Raw genomic sequence first — 24,181 nt, forward strand, 5'->3', positions numbered from 1 at the left:
ACATGTAATGACTGACAGTCTGTTAGGAATGGCGGAACGCACTAAATAAATAAATAATAAAGTGCGTTCGCCGCTCTGGGTCCCCGTGCAGAAGGTGCTATCACTGCTGCTTAGTAATGGCAGACGGGTATAACGCGCACGGGTTAAACGTCACCCGATGTGCGCTGAGCGGACTCTGTTAGTTCACAGAGGCGCTGTAACATAAACACCGAGCCTGTTAGGCTCACAGGTCTCTGCTAAATTGCACGCGCGGGATACGGTCATAGGACACGGGCCCAAGGTTGAGGTCGGTGTCCGTCTAGACCTACCGTGCATACGGCGTCGCTACCGTGGACGCCGGTAAGTGCTGACTGCAGCGCAGCGGCAAACACAGCCGCTATATGATATTGCCGTGAGGCGTGGCACGATCGGACGCTAATGTAGAGGTGCGGTGTGTACAGTGGCCTAAGGCTTGCCACTGACTGGCGCTGACTCTTTCTCTAGTTCCCTATCCACATGTGTAATATCAGAGAGAGGGGAATCTTAATAAGTCAGTCACCAGAATCATACATCCATCACCACACATCTAGCAAGAAGAGTCTATACTAGCGCATGGCCGAGCGGCCATGCAAGCCTATTATAGCCGTGCGCTGCTGGGACCTTCCAGATCTCTGAGATGGACCAATCAGATCTGGAGCAGGACCTGAATACGTGACTCCCGACCTCCAATGGGAGATCGTCTCGTGAGCATGCTCAGTGGAACGGCAGAGGAACTTAGTCTCAGGAATGGCTTGCTGCAGAGCAGCATGTGAGGCTCTGGATTCCTGTTGTGTTGCTGCAGGAATCCGACGCCTAACACAGTCCGCTATCCAGATCTACAATTCTCACACTGGTAACTCTCCCTTTCATTTATGAGCTTTGGAGGCAAATTCTTGGTGAGATCTGTCCGGCCCATAGATCTTAACAGCTTATTTAGATAGTAAGAAAACCGTGGATTTCTCTGGAATAAGACATCGGATCGCAGATATCAAGGTATCAATTTATTCAGCTTCCTATGACCTACATGGCCATATAGACGGCTCAGGAATGTTGATCCTACTGACAGATTCTCTTTACAACTCCCTTTTAGAACAAGCGCACTGAAACACAATTGCAAAACTAATTTCTAGCACAAAATGCATGTATTTAACAAAATAAAAAGGTCTCTTTGTTACATTCTTTCATGATACTATTTTAGAAAACTTTAGAATATGTTTGGGGGTCTTCCGGTGCTGTTTATCCAGACGCCACCTGTGCATCAAATTATTAAAAGTTGGCAAAAATATGTATGGTAGACACAAGTATCTAAGCACATAACCCGCAACTATATATCACACGTGGTAGATTACATAAGTCATGTATCCGTCACATTTCATCGTCTGAGGTTTTTTCTTTTTTTTATACCATTTCTGGGTCTCTATACAGTGAACTGTCAAGAGCAGATTTATTCCTCCTGTTACAGAGCCAGTCAGCTGGAAGTAGACTGTACAGCTCCTGATCCCCCCACTCTCGCCCCAACTCGGTCTCAGACCAAACCCTCTATTGCCTGTGAAAGATGAGAACATTTGGCTTCAATTAGAAGGATAGTTGGCAGCTCTGACTCCCAGCCGGGACTTTAAGGAAAGTAGGAGAAAGAAAGGACTTACAGGGAAACTTAGAGAGAGGATGATGAGGCAGGAACTCCAAGCAGTGCCCTGTACTGTCCCATGTCTAGATAGAATCTTCTGAACCTACAGGAAAGGGAAGAAGACAACCCAACGAGGAGACACAACATTAGGAGATCAGTGGAGGAAATAGGAGAAATGCAAGAATAAACAATCTGCAGGACACACAAGGGGGAATTATGCAACGTATCTAGCCAGGGTTCAGCTGAAAACCTGCTCATAGAGGAACCAGAGACCAGTCCTAAATTGGAACCTCTCAACCAGGTGCCATGGACTGTCAGAGAGATGGAGACGTCGGCGGCAGAGGAGGCAGATTCGCCTGGCCGCTGCTCGGATTATTTGGTGTCCTCGTATTGGTGGCGGGAATTGTCACTGCTTCATCACTAGTGTCATGGAAGACACAGGTAAGAGTCAGACCCAGGTAAGTCAGACCCAAGGGCGTCCTTGGGAAAAAAAAAAAAGTATCAAAATTTTAGCAAATTTCATGTTATTTTTCCAAAATTTTACACATTTTTCAACTATATATTTTTGGATCAATTTTTCAGTTTTCAAGATCCTTTTATGTTTTACTCCCAGCGGATCATGATCTGTTCTGGCCATGTGATGGGACAAGGCATAATGTAACGAACCATGCACCTGTGTGTATATCACATGATATGAGCGGATCATTATCCGCCAGGAGTAAAACCTTAAACCGTGTTCATACATAGCATAAATATTGCACTTTTTGCTTCTTTTAAGCAGAAACTGTGCTGCGGATAACAATCTATGCAAAGTGGATGTGATTCCATGAAAGCTACTGCCCTCTATGTGTTTAATTGCCCTTTTTTGGTGCATTTTTTTCTCTATAAGCTTCTATATGGAGCTAGAAAAAAAATTGCATTTAAAAAAAATACATTTTTAAGTGAAGAATGAAAAATGCATTAAAAATATTTGCTCCAAATCTGCACTAAAAACGCATCAAATATGGAGGAAAACGCATAAAAAAAGTAGCAAAATGCAATAATCAGAGAACATTCTTATGGCATATTATGGTGCACACAACTACAAAAAGACATGCAAAAAATGCAGAATTTATGCTACATGTGAACGCTGCCTAAAAGTTCTGGAGGGGAGAGCAGCTGCAGGAAATGAAATGCCTGACATCAGCGGCACATAATACATGGTAGATGTCTGTTCTGCCACCTTTGTTCCGAGGCACTGCTGTCACAAACTCTTATAAACTATTCACTGACTTAGCTCACAATTAAATATGAAATTTGCAACCAGAGATCGTCCAACTATGACTCATGATTGCAAAATTACGACCCTGTGGGCACTAGCAAGGGGGTATCTATAGGGAGCGCAGAGGTAGACTTAAATTCATTGGGGACTTGTATGGGAACTGTACTTTGAACAAACTAATATAAGAAACTTTGCAATATACCTTATCAGAGAAACCTGCTTCCTTCCCCACTTATGAGACAATTATTCCTGTCCACTCTAAACACCCCCACCCACACCAAAAGGAAAAAAAACACAGCTGAGAATTGGTGTGGGCTACCAACACAGTGATATGTCAGGTAACACAGGCCTGAGAAAACAGGCAGAGGCAGAAAAGATTGTGTCAAGCTTTCTAGCAAGTCTTTTATTTCACTCCAAAGCTGGATTCACATCTACACTGCTCAGTACTGCTGTATAATGTACTCCATGCTGCTGCCTCTCTCCATTTGCTTAACCCCTTAGTGACGGAGCCATTTTGCACTTAATGACCAGGCCAATTTTTACAATTCTGACCACTGTCACTTTATGAGTTTATAACTCTGGAACACTTTAACGGATCCCGCTGATTCTGAGATTGTTTTTTAGTGATATTTTACTTCATGTTAGTGGTAAAATTTCTTTGATATGATTTGCGTTTATTTATGAAAAAAGACAGAAATATGGCGAAAAATTTTAAAATTTTGCAATTTTCAAACTTTTAATTTTTATGCCCTTAAACTAGAGAGATATGTCACAAAAATACATAATAAATAACATTCCCCACATGTTTGCTTTACATCAGCACAATTTTGGGACCAAAATTTTTTTTTGATAGGAACTTATAAGGGTTAAAAGTTGACCAGCGATTTCTCAGCTTTACAACATAACTTACAAAACCATTTTTTTTAGGGACCACCTCACATTTGAAGTCACTTTGAGGGGTCTATATGGCAGAAAATACCCAAAAGTGACACCATTCTTAAAACTGCACCCCTCAAGGTGCTCAAAACCACATTCACGAAGATTATTAACCCTTCACGTGCTTCACAGGAGCTGAAGCAATGTGGAAGGAAAAAATTAACATTTAACTTTTTTTTGCAAACATTTTAATTCAGAACCATTTTTTTTATTTTCACAAGGGTAAAAAAAGAAAATTAACCACAAATTTTGTTGTTCAATTTCTCCTGAATACGCCAATACCCTTCATGTGGGGGTAAACCACTGTTTGGGTGCACAGCAGGGCTTGGAACTGAAGGAGCGCCGTTTGACTTATTCAATGCAGAATTGGCTGGAATTGAGATCAGACGCCATGTTGCGTTTGGAGAGCCCCTGATGTGCCTAAACAGTGGAAACCCCTCAATCCTAGCTCCAACCCTAACCCCAACACATCCCTAACCCTAATCCCAACCCTAACCCTAATCCCAACCCTTATCCCAACCCTAATCCTAACCCTAATTCCAACGATATTTTGGAATGCAGACTTTGATGGAATGTTCTGCGGGCGTCATGTTGCGTCTGCAGAGCCCCTGATGTGCCTAAACAGTAGAAACCCCCCACAAATGAACCCATTTTGGAAACTAGACCCCCCATGGAGCTTATCTAGATGTGTGGTGAGCACTTTGAATCCCCAAGTGCTTCACAGAAGTTTATAACTCAAAGCCATGAAAATAAAAAATCTTTTTTTTCCTCAAAAATGATTTTTTTAGCCTGCTATTTTTTATTTTCACAAGACTAAAAGGAGAAATTGGACCCCAAAAGTTGTTGTCCAGTTTGTCCTGAGTACGCTGGTACCCCATATGAGGGGGGGGAGACCACTGTTTGGGCACAAGTCTGGGCTCGGAAGGGATGGAGCGCTATTTTGGAATGCAGACTTTGATGGAATGTTCTGCAGGCGTCATGTTGCATTTGCAAAGCCCCTGATGTGCCTAAGCAGTAGAAACCCCCCACAAGTGACCCCATTTTGGAAACTAGACCCCCCAAAGAGCTTATCTAGATGTGTGGTGAGCACTTTGAACCCCCAAGTGCTTCACAGAAGTTTATAACGACCGGGCGTAAAAATAAAAAAACATTTTTTTTCCACAAAAATAATTTTGCAGCCCCCAATTTTTATATTTTCCAAAGGGTAACCCAAAGTTGTTGTGCAATTTGTCCTGAGTACGCTGATGCCCCATATGTTGGGGTAAACCACTGTTTGGGCACACGTCTGGGCTCGGAAGGGAGCGAGCACCATTTGACTTTTTGAACGCAAAATTGGCTGGAATCAATGGTGGCACCATGTCGCGTTTGGAGACCCCCCTGATGTGCCTAAATATTGGAAACCCCTCAATTCTAGCTCCAACCCTAACCCCAACACACCCCTAACCCTAATCCCAACCCTTTCCCTAATCCCTAACCCTTATCCCAACCCTAACCCTAATTCCAACCCTAACCCTAATTCTAACCATAAAGGAAAAATGAAAATATAAAAATTTTCTTCATTTAATTAGATTTCCCTAACAAAGGGGTTGATAAGGGGGGGGGGTGTTATTTACTATTTTTTTTTTTATTTTGATCATTGTGATAGGGTTTATCACAGTGATCAAAATGAACTTTGAATGAATGAATGAAATCTGCCGGCCGACAGATCTCGGCGGGCACACTGAACATGCGCCCACCATTTTTTAACCGGAAAATGATGGCGGCGCCCATGGAGGGGATTTACGTGGGCCAAAGACCACCGGGAGGTACCGGGGGGATCGGGAACCCTATTTCTCTCTCCTCTGATGTGCATCAGAGGAGAGAGAAATTAAATGGCACATTGGAGTTTTTTTTTTTTTACGGTCGCCGTTATACGGTTAATAATGGCAATCGCAAAAGTGGAGTCGGTAAAAACCGACCCGAATCATGTTCTCTCGTATCGGCGGTCGTTTAGAGGTTAAAGAGACTTTTCAGCACAGAATGAGTCTTCAAACAAAGAATGATGCACCACGGTGTAGCCAAATATTTAAGTGCACCTTCCCACTTGCTTGTTTTCCATCTATTTCTGCTCTTCTCTTGTTCTATGAAGCCAGAGCTGTCAATCAAAGAAGAAGGGGGTGGAGATAGAGGGAAAACAAGCAGGTGGGAAGGTGCACTTAAATGTATGGCCACGACAGAGTACCTGTACTTGGTTTGCATAGTCATTCTGTGCTATTTTAGTCCACATAGAGAAGCAGTAGCAGCATGGAGGACATTATACGGCAGTACTGAGCATTGTAGATGTGAATCCAGCTCTGAAATGAAATAAAAGACTTGTTAGGAAGTTTACCACAGAGTCCCTTTAAAAAAAGTGATTAACAGCAGGCACTCACCTCTGCGTGCTGAGTTGTGTTGTGGTCTCTTCGCACCATCTCAAAGTGGATTGCATATTAAAGATAACAAAAAATCCCAATGGAGCGGGCACCACCTGTATAGTAATGAAGTACTAGCCAAAATACATGTAAAACAAATGCAACTTAAAAAAAGAGGAAAGCTGTGTTCATGGACTTTTAAAATGTTAAAAATATGTGAATATAATGATATCTGTAGCGGGTACAAGTAGTCACCAACCCTAAAGTGATGTCAAGTAATAGTCAATGATGAAGAGCGGTGCAACGCAGATTTGTGCTTGCTACATAATAAAGATTTATATTGTTAAAATTTAGAAAGTGTATTTCCTCTTTTTTGATTTGCAAATTATAGAGACTGCAGAGAGGGAAACTGGAGAAAATGCAGGTTATAATGGTCACGTATAGAGCTCTTCTTCGTGTGCACACACAGGGGTTACATTTTAAAGCAAATCTGTCACCAAGTTTCTGCTATGTAATCCGAGAGCAGCATAATGTAGGGACAGAAACCCTGATTCCCGTGGTGTGTCGCTTGCTGGGCTGCTTGTTGTCATCTTTATAAATCAGATTTTTCTGCTGCAGATCTAGCAACGCTCAGAGCCCTGTATAACCTCACCTATATCGCTGATTGGCTGCTTTATGTGTACATTACAGCAGTAGGGGCGGGATTACTAGGTTGGCTAGGAAGCACCAGGCACCTAGTCCTGTAGTGATAATCTCCTGCTGATAAAACACTGATTATATTGAAACAGCAACACACAGCCTAGTAAGTGTTACATCGCTGAAATTAGGCTCTCTGCCCCTATGTTTTGCTAATCTCAGATTACACAGAAAAGCTGCTGATGGATTCCATTTAAAGTCCACTTATCCACATAAGAGACTAGAATTGAACACTTCATATTGTAGAGAGTCATAAATTGCATATTTTGGTGGAATTGCCCCTATGTTTCTGGAGATGTTATTTATTATTTTCTTTAGATGCTGGAGAACATGGACTGTAGTGCACAGCTTCGCAGGGTTATTGACTGCTGAATTCTGGGAACATGAAGGACTCTTTTCTGGAACAGGTCCACACATAATGAGAACATTACTTTTATAGGATTTCTCAAGTGTCGGACTTGAGACCATTGCACACTGGGGTGGGTTGTGTTGCATATAGGACGGGTTCCTACTTGTATGATTGGCAGTGGTGTGTATCTATATAGTGGGGAAAATAAGTATTTGATACACTGCCAATTTGGCAAGTTTTCCTACCTACAAAGAATGGAGAGGTCTGTGTAATTTTTATGGTAGGTACACTTCACCTGTGAGAGACAGAATCTAAAAATTAAAAACAGAAAATCACATTGTATGATTTTTACATAATTCAATTACATTTTATTGCACCAAATAAGTATTTGATCACCTACCAACCAGCAAGAATTCTGTCTCCTACAGTCCTGTTAGTTTTTCTTTAAGAAGCCTCCTACTCTGCACTCATCACCTGTATTAATTGCACCTGTTTGAACTCGTTACCTGTATTAAAGACACCTGTCCACACACTCAATCACACTCTAACCTCTCCACCACGGCCAAGACCAAAGAGCTGTGTAAGTACACCAGGGACAAAATTGTAGACTTGCACTAGGCTGGGATTAGCTACAGGACAATAGGCAAGTGGCTTGGTGAGAAGGCGACAACTGCTGGCACAATTATTAGAAAATGGAAGAAACACAAGATGACTGTCAATCTTCCTCGGTCTTGTGCTCCATGCAAGATCTTGCTTTGTGGGGTAATGATGATTCTGAGAGAGATCAGGATGCAGCCCCGAACTACAAGGGAGGATCTGGTCAATCACCTGAAGTGAGCTGGGACCACGGTCTCAAACATTACTGTTAGTAACACACTACGCCATCATGGATTAAAATACTGCAGGGCACGCAAGGTCCCCCTCCTAATGCCAACACATGTCCAGGCCCATTTGAAGTTGGCCAATGACCATCTGGATGATCCAGAGGAGGCATAGGAGAAGGTCATGTGGTCAGATGACACCAAAATAGAACCTTCTGGTATCAACACCACTTGCCATGATTGGAGGAAGAAGGATGAGCACAACCCCTAGAACACCATTCTAACTGTGAAGCATGGTGGGGGAAACATCATACTTTGGGGGGTGCTTTTCTGGAAATGGGACAGGACGACTGCACATATTGAAGGGAGGATGGATGGGGTCATGTATCGTGAGATTTTGGCTAACAACCACATTCCCTCAGTAAGAGCATTGAAGATGGGTCGTGGCTGGGTTTTCCAGCATGACAATGAGCCGAAAAACACAACCAGCGCAACGAAGGAGTGGCTCCATAAGAAGCATTCCAAGGTCCTGTAGTGGCCTAGCCAGTCTCCAGACCAGGACCCAATAGAAAATCTTTGAAGGGAGCCAGAACTCAATGTTGCCCAGTAACAGCCCCGAAACCTGAAAGATCGGGAGACTATCTGTATGGAGGAGTGGGCCAAAATCCCTGCTGCAGTGTGAAAACCTGGTCAAGACCCACAGGAAACGTCTGACCTCTGTAATTGCAAACAAAGGTTTCTGTTCCAAATATTACGTTCTGCTTTTCTATTGTATCAAGTACTTATTATGCTAATCAATTATGTAAAAATCAGGGTGATTTTATGTTTTTTTTAGATTCTGTCTCTCACAGGTGGTGTACCTGTGATAAAAACTGCACAGAGCTCTCCATTTTTTGTAGGTGGTAAAACTGACAAAATTGGCAGTGTATCAAATACTTATTTTCCTCACTGTAGATAGATAGATACAGTATATAGGTAGGTAAAAAAAAATTGGAACAGCACACTTATTAATATTAGTATAGTGGGTGCAAGGTCACCATTTACAATAGGTGTCACAGCTCACCTCTTCCTCCTCCTGTACAATGACTGATAATGCTTCTACAGGGTGGGCCATTTATAAAGTTGAATTCAAAATGTCCAACTTCAAAATGGCCGCCATGGTCACCACCCATCTTGAAAAGTTTTCCCCCTCCCATATACTAATGTGCCACAAACAGGAAGTTGATATCACCAACCTTTCCCATTTTATTTAGGTGTATCCATAGAAATGGCCCACCCAGTATATACATTAGATAACAGCGATTTCAGCGGCTCTGAGTGGCTCATACCGTCAACTTTGTCAAGGCATCTAAACTCAGTGTTTGGCTGCGGTGCTGTCAATATAACGCCAGTGCTGCAGACAATAGCAGACTTGGGGAGGGGAGTAAACAGACTACGGGGGGGTCCTAAACTAGAAAACTATATTTTATTACACGGTCACACAGAGATCGCTGTACAATATATTGCCGTTATATTATACACAAATATTACACACGTTATCCAGTAATCGTCTATCGCTGTACGGTATATATCCCGTGCACGCTATTACCGTATAGTATTGTTGGCGCTCGTCAGGCAATTAGTCCGCATTAGTGGGATTCCGCCTTCTGTTTCCGCACAGACGGTTACGTCATCTCCTTGTAGGAGAAATCGCAGCTGGATGAGACCGCGCTGACCGTGACGTGTTTACGTTAGTGTAAAATTGCAGCGCTGCAGATTTGTGTCAGTGTAGCTGCAATTATTACTTATTAGAAGAGAGGAAGGAAAATGGAGGCGACTGCCTGACAGGTGCGGTAATATCCACAGGAGAGCGGTGACCTAATCGTGTGATCACACCGGCTGCAGAAACCGTCCGACATGTCTGATAGCTGGGGGTCTCGCTTTTAGACATTCCCATTTAGAAGATGGCGTCGTAGGACTGCGCTATGCTTCCTTATAGGGTGCAAGAAATCTCAGGAGTGTCAATGGTTAGGATATCCATTTAAAGGGATTTTTCTGGATTTTCCCATGAATGACAGTTATCTCTTACCCACAATTGGTAAATGTTGGCTTGTGCACTGGGACCCCCACAGGACACAAGAACGGGGGTCCCAATCCCCTATTCTGCCTTACTGTGTTTGGTTGCACTTTTTGTGATGTATTCTGGCTTCTCGGTTGGCCCCACAGAACAGCAGCAGTTATGCACGACCTGATGCCAAGAGGAAGAACAGGGGATCGGGACCCCTGGCAAACCGAGTATTACGTATCCTGTGGATTAATGTCTGCTATGTTGTGTAGTGAAGCTTCTTTTCACTGACCAAATGTCCGTAACTGTGCAGATTCTGCATCTGCAAGGTCCTATAAAGTATCCTGCCAGATACGTGAGCAGCAACCATCATTGAGTTTTCAATCTGGGTGACCGGTATTCAGGGCTGGCATTAGGGGCAGGCAGACCAGGTAACTGCCTATGGCCCTCGCTCCTCCAGGGGCCCCCTGCTAGTGGCGTGCTACTAATAGCAGGCCTATTCCAGTACATGATACGTTCTGGTCACAGAAAGTTCCGCCTGTTCTGTATGACACTGCCTCTCCAAGTGACACAGACTTGTTTTCAGACTTCCAGAAACCATTGCACAAGAAATTCTGTTCCGGATTTGGTTTCATAATTGTCTGGTATCGCTAATAAAGCATGTTTATGGGGGGCTTGTATGTAAGGAAAAGTCACTCGTACAATCCCCTGCACTGAGCCATAGTCCAGCTAGGAAGATTTACGCTGAGTCACAATTTCCTCCCCGGAATGAAAATCTCAGCTTCAGCATCACACGTTCTGCAAGTATGGGATTATTCCCAGGCCTGCCATAAATACAACACAGCCTGGCTACAGTCAAAGCAAAAGCTGGAAAAAGTCAAACGGAGATCTCTGCAAAACCACAATGACACGCGTTATATTTGGTAGATGCAGCAAGCCAGTAACAAGCAGATGTGGGCATTTACAGATAAGTATGGTTTTTTAGGTGGCATCCTAACTAGTCACTTGCCGTAAATATGTAATTTTATTACGCAATGTAAATGCCGCCGTTCTCCTGAATCCGACGTTGTTTTTCTTTTCTTTCTACGCCTCTCCACTCCTGAGATATGGCCCTTTCTTCCCTGTATAAAAATCTAGTCTTTATGCCAAGTGGGCGTGGTCATCAACTCTTCTCTATGGGAGCCTTCTTGAGGACCACACCCAGTTGGGTAAGTTGGTTACATTTATACACAAGGAAGAGGAGGCCATATCTCAAGAATGGAGCGGCACAGAAACGAGAGAAAAACAACGTCGGATTCAGGAAAACAGCGACATTTACAATGGGGGGGGGGGAATACATATTTATGGCAAGTGGCAGTTTCTTTTTAAAAGGCCAATCAAGTTTAAAAAAAAAAAACATTCTCTTTCTCTATAAGTGTGCCAGGAAGCTTTTATTTTCTCAACCCCTTCCTCTTCCCTCGATGATTAGGAAAAAAGGAAGGATCCTGGTTTGCCACTTTATTTGCTGGGGGGGCTGCAACGGAAATCTACCCCACACGGCCGTAATTTTTCATCCTAATTAAATGAATGCTCTTGTATCTGACATTTTGACTCTTTCTAAGGTAGACTCTGTGGTGGCTCCAGTCCCGGTTCTTCGCTTGCCGTATCTCCTGAGGGCGAAACGTTACACTCTGACACCAGGTCTGCTGAAATGGGACCATTACAATCTGACATACAGGTATGTGAAGGAACAGGTGTATATATTCTTACATCACCCCCTACACGCACAGAATATGACCGCGATGCAAAACTGTAAAGATTATGATCGACATACAGTGCCTTGCGAAAGTATTCATCCCCTTGGCATTTTTGGGTTTTGCTATCCTCACAACCTGGAATTTCAGTTTATTTTGAGGGTTTGCATCAGTTCATGTAAAGACCATGCTTTCCACTGTGAGCATTTGTTTTTCTTTTTTTGTAACGCAAACAACAAATAGGACAAAGTAACTGAAATCTTTAATGTGCATAACTATTCACACCCTAATGTCGGTACTGGTAGAAACTCCTTTTGCAGCAATTTCAGCTGCAAGTCGCTTTGGATAAGTCTCTACGAGCTTTCCACATCTTACCACTGGGATTTTTGGCCATTCCTTCAAGCAAAATTGCTTCAGCTTCTTCAAGTCAGATGGTTTCCTCTGAAGAGCAATCTTCATGTCTGATCACAGATTCTCAACTGGATCAAGGTCTGGGCTTTGACAAGGCCACTCCAAAACATTTACATGTTTCCCCTTAAACCACTCAAGTGTTGCTTTAGCAGTATGCTTTGGGTCATCGTTTTGTTGGAAGGTGAACTTCCGTCCCAGTCTCAAATCACTGACTGAAACAGGTTTTGCTCAAGAATATCCCTGTATTTTGCACTATCCATCTTCCCCGACACTTGGACCATTTTCCCTGTCCCTGCTGCTGAAAACATCCCTACAGCATGATGTTGCCACCAACATGTTTCACTGGGGGGATGTGTTTGTTTAGCGCCAGACATAGCGTTTACCTTGGTGGCCAAAAAGTTCAACGTCTGTTGGTAAACTCAAAACGAGCCTTACATTTTTTGTGTGTAAGTAAAGTTTTTTTTCTGCCCACTCTTCCATAAAGGCCATCACTATGGAGTGTATGGCTTATTGTAGTTGTGTGGAAAGATCCTCCAGTCTCTACTTGGGAACTCTGCAGCTCCTTCAGTGTTATCTCTGATCTCTGTGCTGCCTCTCTGATTAATGCCCTCCTTGCCCGGGCTGAGAGTTTTGGTGGGCAGCACTCTCTTGGCAGGTTTGTTGTGGTACCATGGTCTTTTCCATTTGATAATAATGTACCGTATTTGATGGTGCTCTGAGGATCATCAGAGATTGGGATATTTTCTTATAATCTAACCCTGACTTGTTCTTCTCTACAACTTTGTCTCTGACTTGTTTGGAGATCTCCTTGGTCTTCATGGTGATGTTCGGAGATCTCATTGGTCTTCATGGTGTTGTTCGGAGATCTCCTTGGTCTTCATGGTGATGTTTGGAGATCTCCTTGGTCTTCATGGTGTTGTTCGGAGATCTCCTTGGTCTTCATGGTGATGTTTGGAGATCTCCTTGGTCTTCATGGTGTTGTTCGGAGATCTCCTTGGTCTTCATGGTGTTGTTCGGAGATCTCCTTGGTCTTCATGGTATTTGGCTAGTGGCGCCTCTTGTTAATGGTGTTGCAGCCTCTGTGGCCTTTCAGAAAAGGTAAAGTGTATATACTGACATGTGACACTTACATTGCTCACAGGTGAATGTCCTGTCACTAAGCACGTGACTTATGAGGGTAATTGCTTACACCAGACATTTTTATGAGCTTCACTGCAAAGGGGTGAATACATATACACATGCCAATTTTTAGTTAATTCATTCATTCATTTAATTTTTTCCTACATTTTTCTCACTTCTCCAACTTAGTGCTGATGCATCACACACAAATCAGATTACAAAAATATTTAAACACAGGTTGTAATGTAACAAAATAGATAAAAAGTCAAAGGGGTGAATACCTTTGCAAGCCACTGCAAATTACATTAGAACTATATTCTTTGCACTCATCACATGCATAACTGGTCGAGACGGACTGGTACGTGAACTGAGCTGACATTTCCGGGCAGATTCTCTCTAAGTGTCTGAGAGTGCGAGGCTCCACTCGGGCACTACAGGCTACCCTCTACTCCCCTTCTCTATGAAGAGTTGTGGATACTAAAATGACTGAGCGCAAGGCTCTACTCTGGCCTTAGTGACCAAATCTCTTACCTCCTCTATATGAGAATAGACATGGAGCCATGGAAAGGGGAAGTGACTACTGCGGATTGGACTCTTGAGCTAGGCTGGGTTGTGCAGGACCAGTCAGCGTGGAAACAATCCAATTGGAACTGCTGGAAGATATGGTACCCGCTCTGGTGTATAAAGTTGATGATGAGGAACTGTCGAGCAAAGTACTGCTGTCTAAAGTGAACTGGTGGTCTCCTTGTGGAAACTAGTGATCATCAGGTCCTGGCCAGCCAAAGCCAATGGCAACATGTGGTCTGCACGGGCGTAGCACCCTCACAGCTTGAGTCCACACACCCAGCCAGGACTGTATCTTTCAAGTAACCTGTCGGGGCACTTGGCGTCAATCTCTCGCCTACGACTACCACCCCGGACCTTGTTACATTTGCACTTTCCCTTTTGCGTCAGCACAATGGAACGGCCATTAACCCTATTTGAATCAGAATGATTTGCAAATTTGCTTCATGTTTATTTTTTTATTTGACATTTGCAGACTTGGACATAACTTTCTAACTTTTTTTTTTGTTTGTTGTTTTTTTTAATATTCAACTTTTTTTTTTTCTGTATTTTTTTCAGAATTGTGTCATTTCCAAGGAATTTAATTAATGAAAGTGATACAAGAAAAGGCATAGCGGAAGCGTATCGTATGTGGAGCGACGTGACGCCCTTCTACTTCAAGGAGGTCCCGGCGGACCAAGAAAGTGATATGAAGATTGGTAAATTGATAGCTCATTCTTCTCATTCACACAACTTTCATATGCTTTAGGGCATGAGCTCTCTGATAGAATCATGGGTGATTTATTTGATCATTAAAAGGGATATTTCCATTATATTAAGTTACAATAGGCAATAACTTGCTGATCGTTGGGGGGTCCAACCCCTGGGACTCCCAGCAATTCCGAGAACAGGGAAGCCTGAGAAACGGGCCCTACAGACCTCCTCCTTGAATGGAGCAGAGGTGGATATGCTTGATTAAAATAAATGATAAACATACTACCCCCATGCCCAGTTTCCTTATACAAAGGATGGGCAACACTCCACATAATATATGCTAATTATGACATACTGATCTTAGTTTCTACACTACATATAGATCAAGAAGTGTTTTCAAAAATGTTGATAAAACAAATAGACTTTATTTAAACAGCTTAAAATAAATGTAAATGCAAGGAATAAAAAAAAATATATAAATATAAAATATAAATATATAAATATAAAAAATAGTGCCTCAAACCAAACACATACATATGAAGATAATTATTGCATGCATTTACGTGTATGTTAAGCTGTTTAAATAAAGTCTATTTGTTTTATCAACATTTTGGAAAACACTTCTTGATTTATATAGTGCAGCGACTATAGGCTCAGTGTGTTCATCCATTAAAATAAAGCCTGTTCTGATATATGGGAAAAGATCACCGAATAAAAAGCAAGACAGAAAAATTTGACTTGCATTGCTTGAAGAATTTCTCTCCTAGGTTTAGGGACGTTCAATAGGAAAAAAAAAAAAGTGCCCAGCTTTCCCTCCCCCCAAATAAAAGCAAAATTCTTGCTTATTATTATACGTATATCCAGTATTGCAGCTCAGCCACACTCACTTCTATAAGACTGAGCTGTGATATTAGACACGGCTTTTGGACAAGAGTGGAATAAAATGCAAATCTTGTTTTCTAATCGTAACTGCTCATTTAAAGGGGACATGTTACTTTATATAAATATGCAATTTTTTTTAACCTGGTGTAGACGCTGTTGTTCTTCTGAATCCGGTGATGTTTTTCTTTTGTTTCTTAGTCTTCTCCATTCCTGAGATATAGCTCTCTATTTCCAGTATGTAAATTTGTTCTTTTTATTTCTGTGGGCATGGTCACCAAGAAGATGCACACAGAGAAGACTTGAGGCCGACACCCACATGGGACAAAAAGACTAGATTTACACTACCGTTCAAAAGTTTAGGGTCACTTAGAAATTTCCTTATTTTTGAAAGTAAAGCAGTTTTTTCAAATGAAGCTAACATTAAATGATTCAGAAATGCACTCTATACATTGTTAATGTGTTAAATGACTATTCTAGCTGCAAACGTCTGGTTTGTAATGCAATATCTTCATAGGTGTATAAAGGCCCATTTCCAACAACCATCACTCCACTGTTCTTATGGTACTTTGTGTTTGCTAACTGTGTAAGAAGGCTAATGGATGGTTAGAATACCCTTGAAAACCCTTGTGCAAGTATGTTAGCACAGCTGAAAACAGTTTGGCTGATTAAAGAAGCTATAAACCTGACCTTCCTTTGAGCTAGTTGAGAATCTGGAGCATTACATTTGTTGGTTCCATTAAACTCTCAAAATGGCCAGAAAAAAAGAACTTTCATGTGAAACTCGACAGTCTACTCTTGTTCTTAGAAATGAAGGCTATTCCATGAGAGAAATTGCCAAGAAACTGAAGATTTCCTACAACGGTGTGTACTACTCCCTTCAGAGGAGAACACAAACCGGCTCTAACCAGAGCAGAAAGAGAAGTGGGAGGCCCCGCTGTACAACTGAGCAACAAGACAAGTACATTAGAGTCTGTAGTTTGAGAAATCGACACCTCGCAGGTCCTCAACTGGCAGCTTCATTAAATAGTACACGCAAAACGCCAGTGTCAACCTCTACAGTGAAGAGGCGACTCTGAGATGCTGGCCTTCAGGGCAGAGTGGCAAAGAAAAAGCCATATCTGAGACTGGCTAATAAAAGGAAAAGATTAATATGGGCAAAAGAACACAGACATTGGACAGAGGAAGATTAGAAAAAGTGTCACGGACAGGCGAATCTAAGTTTGAGGTGTTTCGATCACACAGAAGAACATTTGTGAGACGCAGAACAACTGAAAAGATGCTGAAAGAGTGCCTGACGCCATCTGTCAAGCATGGTGGAGGTAATGTGATGGTCTGGGGTTGCTTTGGTGCTAGTAAAGTGGGAGATTTGTACAAGGTAAAAGGGATTTTGAATAAGGAAGGCTATCACTCCATTTTACAATGCCATGCCGTACCCTGTGGACAGCACTTGATTGGAGCCAATTTCATCCTACAACAGGACAATGACCCAAAGCACATCTCCAAATTATGCAAGAACTATTTGGGGAAGAAGCAGGCAGCTGGTATTCTATCTGTAATGGAGTGGCCAGCGCAGTCACCAGATATCAACTCCATTGAGCTGTTGTGGGAGCAGCTTGACAGTATGGTACACAAAAAGTGCCCATCAAGCCAAACCAACTTGTGGGAGGAGCTTCTGGAAGCATGGGGTGAAATTTCTCCAGATTACCTCAGCAAATTAACTGCTAGAATGCCAAAAGTCTGCAATGCTGTAATTGCTGCAAAGGGAGCATTCTTTGACGAAAGCAAAGTTTGAAGGAGAAAATTATTTCAAATAAAAATCTGTTTTTCGAACCTTGTCAATGTCTGGACTAGATTTTATATTTATTTGGCAACTCATTTGATTAATAAAAGTATGGGTTTTCATGGACGACACAAAATTGTCTGGGTGACCCCAAACTTTTGAACGGTAGTGTATATTCAGGAAAGAAGGGGCCATATCTCAGGAATGGAGAGGAATAGGAACAAAACAAGAACATCCCTGGATTCAGGAGAACAGCGGCATTTACACCAGGCAAATAAATACAATTTTTGGGGCAAATTACAGATTTCCTTTAATTATGAAAAGGTGCCTTGTGAGGCTCCTACAAGGAGTTGAACAACATGGTAGATTTACTATACCTAATATACACTTGTTTTATATCTTGCCAGGGTTTTATGGTATAAACCACACGGACTGTCTGGAGTCTCGTATTCATTACTGCTTTGATGGAACCACTGGGGAGTTGGCTCACGCTTACTTTCCACAGACTGGGGAGATTCACTTTGATGACAGTGAATACTGGATTTTGGGTAACACCAGATTCAGCTGGAAAAAAGGTACCAGTTATGATTTATGTTTGAGCCTTGGAGTTTCGACCTTTTCTAAAAACTGACCAGTGGTCTCCCCAACTGACAGTCAAAGGGCATACTAGGATTTATAGCTGGGGAGCCAAAGATTTTAGACCACGAATGTAGATCTCATTGAATAGTGTAGATCAATTGAGCAATATTAGAACCGTATGACAAATATTTCACCACATTTCCGCCATATTGCTTAGTATGGATGTGGTGGCGGCAACATTTACAAGAGTAAGCAATGGTGATGTTTATGATTGCTTTGGTCAGTACATAACTCTTAAGGGCATTGTAGAAGTTTGGCCAGAAAGTGACCCCTTTAACATTAATGGCCTATGGTCACCATATGGGGAATCGCCGATCTAATCCATAATTGTTTTGGTGGGAAAATATCATTTAGAACACTGGCTATTGCTTATATTTTTTTTGTGTGTAAATATTGTAAATCTAATTACCATGGCCTTTCTTTGAAGGTGTATGGCTCACAGACCTGGTGCACGTTGCCGCTCATGAAATCGGGCATTCTCTGGGATTGATGCATTCTCTCAACAGCAATGCTCTGATGCACATTAATGCCACATTGACAGGGAAGAAAATAATCTCCCAAGATGACATGTGGGGCATCTACAGTCTGTACGGTAAGCAACAAAGTTGTACAAGTTTTATACATTTTTTTTTTTTCAATTTTGGATTATCTAGATTATTCTATTATTTTTCTTGCAGGGTGTAGAGACAGATACTTAGTTTGTGCAAGCTGGGCACATAAAGGGTACTGTGACTCCCGGAGGAAACCTATGAAGAAGTATTGTCCGTACAGCTGTGACTTCTGCTATGGTATCAATATGATATTTACTGGGAGTTCAAAAAATATCAATATGGCATAAAATGTGTGTGTGTAGGTAGGTCGCTATGAATGAGGCATCACAAAACCTTTCACCTAAATTACATTTGTGGGTGCACAAGGACAGAAGATTGGAATACAGTAGAGTCTTTTATTTACTCCAAGCTTTCAGGAAAGAGCATGCACATAATGAAGAATCCTCACAGTGTGTCAGTCTATAGGCTTTACACCAATTTACCTTATACATATTCTGCACTTATAGGTCTTTATTAATGTATCCTTTAGACTTTCCCTTCCCGACGCGGATGCCAACCCCAATACCACCCAGAACCAAAGTGCGACTGGTTCCAGAGGGCAGAAATATGACCTTCAGATGTGGAAAAAAGATTATCCATAAAAAAGGAAAAGTGTAGTAAGTATACTACAGAATAACTGGTTTATTGTAGCAGAGGGATGTGGCAAAATTTCTCCCAAGGAACATGAAAAATGTATGTATGGTCTTTTTATTTTACCATACCAAGCCAAGATAATCATCTCCTATGAATCTTTAGATTTCTTCTGGTGCCCATGGCTGCCCTTGTCAAACTAAAGATTGGAAGGGAATTTTGGACTTAATCGTGGTACCCATAGCTGCCCCTATCACATTAAAAATTGGAAGGGAATTTTTGGATTTATTTCTGGTTTCCATGACTGGTGCCATAGCTGCCATTGTTCGAATGTTTATTTTAAGGGTTGAAGGTCAAAGTGGGAGACCCCATATTCCAGCTGTGTAACAACTGGACTATTGTAGGGCAGGTGAAAACCAGTAGAAGTCATGGCAAGTGCTCTTTGCTTTACTGCACATGCACAGGACTGTGTGACTATTCAGAGAAATGGCTACACCCAAATGACTAGTTGGAGAAGGTTACACGTGGTTTAGAGTGCAAAAAGCAGTCGACAGGTTCCCTTTAGTCGTGCAGATCAGTTAATAACACAAATTCATTGTGTTGTATAATGATTATTGTATTCTGTCCACAGCTGGTACAAAGACAACGAGCTCCTAGAGTACTCCTATCCTGGATACCTATTCCTCAATGACGACCACATGAGTATCATCGCCAATGCCATAAATGAAGGCCTCTATACTTGCATAGTGAAGAAGAGGGAGCGGGTGCTGACTACCTACTCCTGGAATATAAGGGTACAGATGTGAGTAATCCAGTTGGTTCTATAGAGTTTTGGACAACGACACCAACTGTGCGCTGTACACACCATCGTTTCTTGACCCGAGACATTTTACTATGTTGATAAATCGACCTCTCAATGCTTGGCGATAATGCAATGCACTTCTTTCTACTGAGGGCATCGTCACATTGTTGAGCTTTGCACATTTATCCCCATTACAAAACCCCTAACTGGGGTGGATTGATGAAATATGGATGACTTAGACCAGCGGCTTTGAGCTGTAGCGAACAGCTGGATTTGGATTTCATGGCTTCCCAGAAGTCCAAGACTGCGGGTAAAGTAATGCAGAATGTAAGCATTATTGGACGGGGACATGATAGGTCCAAAGCATCCATCATGTGCCTCGTAATACTTTTGCAGAAAATTAGAGGCGATTTTCATGACTGGCTAAAATAAAAACTTTCCTTTTTTCTGCCCAGATTTTTTTTAATTAGGCTTTTTTTCTTTTAGAAATAAGCCACAATTTTTAAGATCCAGAAAATAATTTGTGGATCCAAATCCCATCAATATTTAGACCCTTGATTAACCCCAGGTATTGGTGAAGCTATACAGTGCCTTGCGAAAGTATTCGTCCCCCTGGAATTCTTCAACCTTTTCCCACATATCATGCTTCAAACAAAGATACCAAATGTAAATTTTTGGTGAAGAATCAACAACAAGTGGAACACAATTGTGAAGTTGAACTAAATTTATTGGTTATTCTACATTTTTGTGGAAATTCAAAAACTGAAAAGTGGGGCGTGCAATATTATTCGGCCCCTTTACTTTCAGTGCAGCAAACTCACTCCAGAAGTTCATTGTGGATCTCTGATTGATCCAATGTTGTCCTAAATGACTAATGATGATAAATATAGTCCACCTGTGTGTAATCAAGTCTCCGTATAAATCCACCTGCTCTGTGATAGTCGCAGGGTTCTGTTTGAAGCAGTGGCAAGAAGAAAGCCATTTCTCAAAGATATCCATAAAAAGTGTTGTTTAAAGTTTGCAACAAGCCACCTGGGAGACACACCAAACATGTGGAAGAAGGTGCTCTGGTCAGATGAAACCAAAATCTAACTTTTTGGCAACAATGCCAAACGATATGTTTAGCGTAAAGTCAGCACAGCTCATCACCCTGAACACACCATCCCCACTGTCAAGCATGGTGGTGGCAGCATCATGGTTTGGGCCTGATTTTCTTCAGCAGGGACAGGGAAGATGGTTAAAATTGATGAGAAGATGGATGGAGCCAAATACAGGACCATTCTTGAAGAAAACCTGTTGGAGTCTGCAAAAGACCAGAGACTGGGACGGAGATTTGTTTTCCAACAAGACAATGATCCCAAACCTAAAGCAAAATCTACAACGGAATGGTTCACAAATAAACAAATCCAGATGTTAGAATGGCCAAGTCAAACGTGCTCCTCAGGGTCCTTTTAACAAGGGAAGAAAAAAATGCTCGCAATGAGTGTCTAACAATGTGGCAGGTGCATTTATATGTTTTAGGCTGGGGCTACATGGTGACATAAGTTAGGCCGCCAAAAATAATTGTATGCAGCTGCTACCTTGCAGCAGAGTGCAGGTGGATGGGGTATGATTGTGTCCCACAACGACCACAGCAAGCAAGTTTCTGACTTGCTTGTGGTGGTGGCGACCCCATTCTCTTTTATTAGGCTGCAAAGTAGCACCTGAGTCGCAATGTATCCCCAGACTAAATCATCATTTTCTTTTTATATAATTGGGCTTCTGAAACACGTTTTCCTACAGCAAAAGAGAATTTTTACTTACGCCTAAATTATGCGACAAAACAAGCATTTTCTGATATGATCGCTCAGGCCATGCCAGTAATCTGTGGACGCTGGATGGGAGTCTCGAGAAAGGCTTCTCATCCAAGGCTCTTCTTTTCTTAGCTGGCCTGGTGTGATGTCACTTGTGCGTCACGCTGCAACGGTGATGCTGCATGGGACCAGCTAAACAAAAGTAGAGTCACGGATTCCAGGAGGTAATAGGCATTTCTGGGGCTCCCGTCTAGTATCCACAGATTTTGTAAAACCTATCTATAAGTGGGTCATAACATCCCTTTAAATAAGGCAGAACGGGTGAGAGATGTATCGTAAGCCAAGCAGTAGGGCAGTGCTTTTCTGCGAATTCACAGCGAAAGGATAAAGGTCCCTAAAACCAAACTGTCATGATGTCCTCGGAGCCGCAGAGGATATCCTACATGTAAGGTGAGGGACGGGTCGTCCCAAGCTGCTCCACTTACCTTCCTTACGGTGCTACGTTTTTGTATATTGGGCAGTAGGATTATTATTATTTTTGGCTTTGCTGTTAGTGTTTCCGGCAAATATTTGTGAAAATTTAAATTTAATAAATAATTTGTAATTAAAAACAGTTCAGGATTTTTATTTTCTAAACAAAAAAAAGTAAATATATCAAAAGTTAAATTGTCAAGAGCCATCCATAGAGTTACATTGGTCTGACAGGTGCCACCCATGTGAGCCCCTCTGGGGGAGTAATCAGTCTCCCATTATTTTAGCTTTACATCTAATGATACCATCACCATTAATTGCAAAAACCATAAAAAATCCCTCAATCCCCTACTCCCTTGCCATTATATTCTTCTGCAGACTCAGCTGCCCTTAACAAGCTCCTCTCCCAACATCATTGGGTGGACTTATGGAGAGACTTGCATCCCTCAGATAAAGACTATACTTACTTCTCCTCACGCCACTTAGTGTACACTAGAATTGACCATATCTTTGTTCATCCACCCTTTATTCCAACTGTGTCAAATATTTCTATTCAATCTACTCCATGGTCAGATCACTCTCCAATTCAACTCACATGCTCTACTCTCCACCCACGGCCCCAATCATTCAACTGGACTCTGAACGATTCATTGCTCTCTTACCCTGATATAGCTCAAAAACTGAAAAACCACCTTGATGATTACTTCTCTTAGAATCAACAATTAGCTTCCTCGCCAGTTTCCCTATGGGAAGCTCATAAGGCAGTGCTAAGAGGCTTCTGTATTCAAGAGGCCTCGCGCAAGAAAAAAGACAGACGTGCAAGGGCAGCTGAATTAGAGAGCAAGGTATCAGTTTTAGAGTCCCAGATGAAGAACTCACCCTCACCTGCTACGTACCAAAACCTTTCCCACGCTCGTACAGAATTAGACCTCTGTCTTTCTGAGAACGCGGACAAGGCCATACGCTGGTCACAACAACGCTTCTACACCCTTAATAATAAGAATAATTCTAACTTAGCTCGTCGCTTAAGCCCTTCCTGACATCTGACGGTATATCCCGTCCATGGGACCTGGGCCCCTATGCCCATGGACGGGATAGTACGTCGGGCGCGATCAGCGGCGCCCACGTGGTGAGCGCCGCTGATCGCGGCCGGGTGTCAGCTGATTATCACAGCTGACACCCGGCACAATGTGTCAGGGGCGGTCACGGACCGCCCCCGACACGTTAACCCCTTGCACACCGCGATCAAACATGATCGCGGTGTACCGGGAGTTAAAGGGAAGCATCGGCAGGGAGGGGGCTCCCTCCGTGCTTCCCTGAGCCCCCCACGGCAGCGCAATGTGCAGCGCTGCTGCGGGGGACTCCTTTCCTCCAGGCCCCCGAATCCAAGATGGCGACGGGGGCCTTCGGGGGCCTGAGGAAGCTGGCTTCCTCAGTGCCTGCAAAGCGCAGGCATGAGGAAGCCTTCTGCAGTGCCTGTGTCAGATCGCTGATCTGTCACAGTGATCTGTGATGTGACAGATCAGCGATCTGTCACAGGACAGTGATGTCCCACCTGGGACGATTTAATAAAGTAAAAAAAAAAATAAAAAAAAGTGTAAAAATAATTTTAAAAAAAATCGCCAAATAAATTAGAAAAAAAAAAAAAATATTCCCCCAATAAATCCATTTTTTGGAAATAATAAAAAAAACAAAACAATAAAAGTATACATATTAGGTATCACCGCGTCCGTAACGACCCGCCCTATAAAACTGTCCCATTAGTTAACCCCTTTAGCGAACCCCTTAAAAAATAAAAATAAAAAAACGAAGCAAAAAATGATTTATTATCATACTGCCAAACAAAAAGTGTAATAACGCGCGATCAAAAAGACGCATATAAATATCCATGGTACCGCTGAAAACGACATCTTGTCCCGCAAAAAACGAGCCGCCACACAGCATCATCAGCGAAAAAATAAAAAAGTTATA

General features: G+C 42.3%; 1 protein-coding gene across 1 annotated transcript; it reads left to right on the plus strand.

The window, feature by feature from the left end:
* Nucleotides 1-1,554: 1,554 nt before the first annotated feature.
* On the plus strand, nt 1,555-22,350 carry MMP23B (matrix metallopeptidase 23B). The gene is made up of 8 exons (XM_073585470.1): nt 1,555-2,086; nt 11,744-11,859; nt 14,528-14,667; nt 17,732-17,899; nt 18,391-18,555; nt 18,641-18,751; nt 19,044-19,170; nt 19,776-22,350. Exons 1-8 carry the CDS (start codon nt 1,952-1,954, stop codon nt 19,948-19,950), a joined length of 1,137 nt encoding a protein of 378 aa, XP_073441571.1. The 5' UTR covers nt 1,555-1,951; the 3' UTR covers nt 19,951-22,350.
* The last annotated feature ends 1,831 nt before the right edge of the window (nt 22,351-24,181 follow it).

This window comes from Dendrobates tinctorius, unplaced genomic scaffold (assembly GCF_039654945.1).
Source record: "Dendrobates tinctorius isolate UK_male_01 unplaced genomic scaffold, ASM3965494v1 ptg000086l, whole genome shotgun sequence".
Classification (NCBI taxonomy): domain Eukaryota; kingdom Metazoa; phylum Chordata; class Amphibia; order Anura; family Dendrobatidae; genus Dendrobates; species Dendrobates tinctorius.